The sequence below is a fragment of the Hippocampus zosterae genome, chromosome 17 (genome assembly GCF_025434085.1).
Source record: "Hippocampus zosterae strain Florida chromosome 17, ASM2543408v3, whole genome shotgun sequence".
Classification (NCBI taxonomy): domain Eukaryota; kingdom Metazoa; phylum Chordata; class Actinopteri; order Syngnathiformes; family Syngnathidae; genus Hippocampus; species Hippocampus zosterae.
The window spans coordinates 14916412-14922411 of record NC_067467.1 but is presented as its reverse complement, the minus strand read 5'-3'; the positions used below and the strand labels follow the sequence as shown (position 1 = coordinate 14922411).

The 6000-nt window shown below is 40.4% G+C and overlaps 1 protein-coding gene across 5 annotated transcripts in view; it reads left to right on the top strand.

Moving 5' to 3' along the window:
* Positions 1-439: 439 nt before the first annotated feature.
* pdxdc1 (pyridoxal-dependent decarboxylase domain containing 1) overlaps positions 440-6000 on the top strand; it is a 53695-nt gene continuing 48134 nt past the window's right edge. For 3 of the 5 annotated variants that reach the window (XM_052049645.1, XM_052049643.1, XM_052049642.1), the window contains exons 1-7: positions 440-632; positions 1876-1983; positions 4412-4480; positions 4950-5033; positions 5231-5380; positions 5608-5797; positions 5926-5994. In XM_052049645.1, coding sequence (XP_051905605.1) covers positions 1910-1983; positions 4412-4480; positions 4950-5033; positions 5231-5380; positions 5608-5797; positions 5926-5994 — 636 coding nt within the window. In that variant the 5' untranslated portion in view covers positions 440-632; positions 1876-1909. The remainder of the gene's footprint in view (positions 633-1875; positions 1984-4411; positions 4481-4949; positions 5034-5230; positions 5381-5607; positions 5798-5925; positions 5995-6000) is intronic. The other 2 variants (XM_052049646.1, XM_052049644.1) reach the window with 1 other exon arrangement.

Below are 6000 nucleotides of genomic sequence, written 5' to 3'. Positions count from 1 at the left end.
GAAATTAGAGTATTGACTTAAACTTGAAAATTGTTTCCACAAACCCAGATAAACTTGCCACTGACCTTTTCCATAAATTATGAGGGGACTTGGGTGCCGGGGGGATACCGGCATGAAGAAATTAAAGTATTGAAAAAAGACATTAAAATATTGAAAAAAAATCTGCGAATAAAAAATCCGAGGGTGCCGAATTTTTCTGCGAAGGCTGACTGTATTCACTTTGGTTTAACACATACCACCAATACAGCTACAAAGTATAGCCACTTTAGCACAAAGTAAAGTTTGTTGGTTTATATTGAGGTCAACCAACTTACTATTTTATGTGCTTGGATGCTTCTAAATAAAATACTTCTTACAACGAGTGTATGCATTGAGCGTTGTCATTAGTCAACACCTGACTGGTTTGTTACAAGCGTGACGTCACCACTGCCAGCGTGGAACGCACGTCTCTACCAAACCAGGAAGTCATGCACAGTTGCGTCTGACTCCACGGAAAGAGCAGGAAACAATTCAAAGTCAACATCACAGACTTTCTTCAAGAAAGCTCCATGACGAGACTTGGTGGGATTTCTTTGCCATAAGCTTGTCTTTTCATCGCAGACTGGGGGAAGCGTTCAGTGAAGTCAGTGAAGGTAAAGAGGTTCTTTCAGATGCGTGTTGCTAGCTAGCCGCCTGTAATTCGTCTGTCAAACAGCGTCGTGCATTCTGCACACTAACACACATTACTCAGAGGTTTGCGTAAATGCTCGACCGGTATACACGCCACCATTATATCGTTATTATCGCCTTAAAAAGAAAGAAAAGTAGTGGTTGACTTTGCAGCTCTTGCGGGCAAGGACTGTCGCTGTACGGCAGCAGAAGTGCACCTGTCAAAGACATTGTGTAAATGTTGGTAGCTTTCAGAATTCTGTTATTGTTAAATTGTGGGTGCTCTTTAATCATTTATGAAAAAACTCACTTTTTAAAATTTGAATTATTTTTTATCTGTATTCATTCATGTAATGCAGGTCTTCAGGGCATAAAAACTGTTGGTAAACCCTAAGTAAATATAACCTGTAGTCTTGCTTTTCAAAATAAATTATATCACACATTGCAAGAGTCACACCCATTTAACTCTGGGATTGAATTCAATCCTTCAGGTGTGACAGAATCTTTTTATTGTATTTTGGGTTGGGTTCGTGAACACTGAAACAGGAGTATTCTGTTTCATAAAATCACACATAAACATTTGTTCTGTATCTATATCTAACATGCTATTTTTTCCCTTGCATAAGTAAGTTAGACATTACTTACTTAGATTTGTACTGTTATTAAGGTCTTGTTATCGTTTGAAAAGCTCCTTTAAATAAAATGCAACGTTTGTGTACAGTGAAAAGCTCTGTGACACCAATGGCATACAAATCGGATTTTAAATAACATTTAGAAGGAAAATGTACCTTTTTAACTAACGAGACCAAGCTAATAGTTGATCATGTTAACGTGTGTTATGTTTGAACCATGACAACTACACACTTCTGAACAGTGGAAGTGCCAATTTGCAAAACATAAGATGAGTCTAGGTTGGTCCACAAATGTAACCTTTCATATGCTGTACGACACAGGCGGTTGTTGTGACACAGGCCCTACTGCTACTACGACTACTACTCTGTACAATGCAATTTACCATTTACAATCATTTTGAAACTGTTACTTTAAATGAATTGGAGATTTTAAAAAAAGTCATTTGTATTTGTCTTTTGAATAATGGCCTCATTGCTCTGAAAATTTTCCCAATTTTTTAATACTGTGTTGTATTTGTTATTGTGAATAAAAATAAATGTGTACATTCTTAATGTATTTACATAAGATCTTGTACTGTCTTTTATTCTTTCCCAGCACACAAGCAGTCGGTAGGCAAACATCTCTGGAGATGGTGGACACCACAGTGGCTCAAGTGGGCAAGAATCTGAGTGATGCCATGAGGATCTTAGGAGATGGACAAAGGTGAGACTTGAGTCTGTTGCCATATAATTGGACATCAGCATTCACATCACATCAACATTTTCAGTTTTGTTCATATATTTGGTATGTTCAGGGGCCCCAGAAGGGGCTCAACAAGTCTCCTACCCAAAAAATGGGGTGGCTCAAAAAATATTTGGGAATGACTGAATTAGACAAGGGCATAAACATGTCACAAGTCAAAAGCATTTAAAGCAGGGGTGCCCAAACCTTTTTGACCGAAGATAGATCTTCTTTTCTATCAACCAACCTCCTGCAATCGACCCATTGCCGCGCACATGCACGCACTTACACACGGTGTAACAGGCTGACGCAGTGGCATGCAACACACTTTTGCAGCCTGTTAACCATCTGTTCGAAAGTAGACAAACACAATGTTCTCATGTTTTAAAGTTTCATTTTGTTACATGCTTGATTGACCTCGAAATGTTTGTGTTCAGACATCTTGCACAGAATGGAAGCACAGAGAATCAGGGGTCAATTTGAGGTGAAGGGACCCACGAGCGCATGGTACCTGACCACATCTCAGAAAGAAAGATTTAACTGTCGTTAGTAGACACACAGGCGCCTGTTAACTGACAACTTGGAAAGGAAGATTTAACTTTGGGCAAAAGGGAGTACAGTACTCGGTACGCTCCCATCATGAGAAAGGGTCACGCCAGGTTACGGATGTATCGTTTCATGGAAAAGCCACTCATTAAAATGTCTATGTATCTGTTGATGTATGGGTGTTGTTGCTGGTACCAATGGAATGCCTTGTGTTCAGTGGGATGACCCAATGGGACCGTCCAGGGGCGTGGTATGTAAATGAAGATGGGAGTGTTTTTCTGATGTATTACTTGTCATTTGCATACACAATCCATAAAAAGGCCGGCAGAGGCTGCAGAGGGCAGAGACTCCAGAGTTCGGGTGTCAGTTGAGAAGCTCACACTGAGTGACTTCATTGAAAACTGCGCCTCCTGCTGTCAAAGACAATCTGTTCCTGTGTTCGAGCCTTTGTCAACTGTCCGAGCGAACATCTCTGACACTATCGTAGCTCACGAATACCATCTTGAAATGCTTCTCTCGGCCCTCCAGATTTCCATTCTTTGCCCGTTCCCTCGGTGAATGGTATACAAAACAAACTCTGAATGAGAAAAATGACAACGATAAAAGATAGAACGCAACAACCCTGATCACATGCTGCAATTGCAGACTGCTGAGTGCCAATAACTTCCGGTGACGGAGGTCACACGCCACCGTAGGTTTAAGATGACCTGATTTTCTTTATTTAATACTTTTTGTGAAAGTGAGACAGATGGGATGATTAGGGTGCAGTGTGCATTAACACAAAAATTATTATTAACGTGCATAGAGACAAGAATATGTTTGCTTGTTTTTTTTTTTTCCTCTAAACCCCTCGCGATCGACTTGGGACCAGTCCGCGAGTTACCGGTCGATCGCGATCGATGTAATAGGATTTAAAGTAATAACTTGTGGAGTGAAAAGTTTGTTTCCAGATCTTTAAGTATATTAAAGCAGGCCATCGGAATGAATGTCATTCATCATTATCAGACCAGTCTGGTCAGTAGCTAACGTTTATGTAAAGGCCTTGATAGTACATTGTATGTATCCCAAGTAATCCATGAAGGATTTTGTGAAACACATATCAAGGTCTGTGTTGTTGTCAATGTTGGAAGATGTAGTGGTTTCTTATGGTGGCGCAACTAACCTTGAAAAATTCTCAGATAATCCAAAGTCCTATTAATATTTTTGGATTGTTCGGAGGTATTGAAGATTGTGTCATCCAGAAACTTTTTTTATTGAGACTTTTTACAGTTGCTGGTTATGTTTTGGCTGGCAACTGATCCAGGGTGTCCCCCGCCTAATGCCCGAATACGGCTGGGATAGGCTCCAGCACCCCCCGCGACCCTAGTGGAGGATTAAGCGGTTCAGAAAATGGATGGATGGTTATGTTTGTTCAACCAGGAGGTATCGCGTGTACTTTGAAGCCTCAAATAAGGAACCTGTTCCGGCCGGAAAGCAACAGTGCTTCAAGAAGCATAATCAAATGCACCACAATTTCTGCATGAACCAAGGCAGATCTCCTTTGTGCACCATTTTTTCTTTTATGAATACTTCATTTCAAAGATGTACAGAGCTGTAAAAGAATGCCTTTTATCTAGTTTTCTGGTAAGCAAGTAGCAAGAAGCATCGTCCTTGTTCAGCCGTCACTGCTGAACAAGCAGAAAGGAGTGTCATTGACCCCTAGAGTAGTGGAGACAAACATAAGTTAGGCCAGCGATTAAATTGGACTCAAAGCATACAAACGGGCTTCTCAGAGAAATGTGAATAGGTAGAAAAAAAAGCTATGGCAATAACCTGATTAATGTGTGCATATAAACATTTATGTTTGTTGTCTTCTATCAACTAGAGGAATGGAGGAGAAAACAGAGGGCTCAATCTTCAGTAGAACAAGCATACCTGGTCCCCTGCAAGAAGCGTAAGGCACTCGCCCGCACACACGCACACGGATACTAGTGCACATACAATAAACACATGCATGCTAATGTGATGACTTGACAAAAAGTGGCTTTTGAACTTTGCTTTCACCCACCAACAAAGGTTTGACAATTTGTGTCTCGATTCCCTAATATTTATTGAATTTTGTTAAAAGAAAAGGTGATGTAAGACAGTGGTAAACTTGAGCCTGTCTCAGCTTTTTTGGAACCTGTTACCGCCACAAAATTCAAAGATGATAATTATTTGCTAAAAACAATAAAGTTTATCAGTTTGAACATTAAATATATTGTATTTGTTTTGTATTAAATTGGTTGAGAGGAAATAAATTTCATCTGTGCTGTTGGCTGATATTAAATGTTTGGATTTGCTCAAGTATTTTTCCATGAACATTCTTTCTGCTTTGGTGTAAATAAAGTTTAATATGGAATTCATGATCCTTTCTTTTACAGTGGTCAGGATGTTGCCACCATACTGCAGCTTATTCACAGCCTCATCCATGAAGAGGAGGAGGGAGAAGACAAACCAAACCCACAGTAAGTGACAAGCTGTATTCACAGTAACATTATCGCGGCCCCCTCCATGCCCACAGGAAAGACCTTCCAGTAAGATACTGTAAGATAAAAAGAAAATAACATACAGTAATTGTATTCTATTTGACGAATGGTAAATAATGGAGACAAGGAGATCGGCCACTAAATGGATAACTAAACCTTCTATTTTGTGTGACCAGTAGGATGCAGAATGTGGGTGAGCAGGGTCACATGGCACTGCTGGGCCACAGTCTGGCAGCCTACGTCTCAGTGCTGGACAGAGAGAGGCTGAGGAAGCTGGCCACTCGGATCCTGTCTGATACCACACTGTGGCTCTGTAGACTGTTCAGGTAGTCCTCTCAACATTCAACTCTTGATTTTCTTTGTAACATGGGAGTTACAGTTGGAGGTTCCAGACATTGCAACTATTTGTTCTACATTTTATGTTAAATGTTCTGTAAAGGGCTTTGTTACAGCTGCAGCTGTTGTGATAATGCTACATAAATAATAATGTATTGTACAACAATTTCTCTCCTCAGTATCTCATTCATAAACACCTGTCTACTCTGACATTTAGATATGAGAATGGTTCAGCTTACTTCCATGAAGATGACAGAGAAGGCCTGGTCAATGTATGTCGACTGGTCATCAATGCTTGCTATGATGATTATGCCTCTGAGGGCTATGCTGTCCTCAGCTCAAAGCAGCCAGTCATCTACCAAAGCGCATCAAGCAGACCTGGGTTGGGACAGCATTTGTGCAACCAAGTAGGTAACAGAGTTGACAGAATTTAGTTTTCACGCTGTGACCTTGTTCACATGCATGGTAGAAAAACGTAGAAACATTACAATAGTTTGCACTCATGGCTTATTTTAATGTCAGTTTCTGTCATTAGCTTGGCCTACCTCTCTCCAGTTTGTGCACAGTCCCATGTAACACCCTCTTTGGATCACAACATCAAATGGTAGAT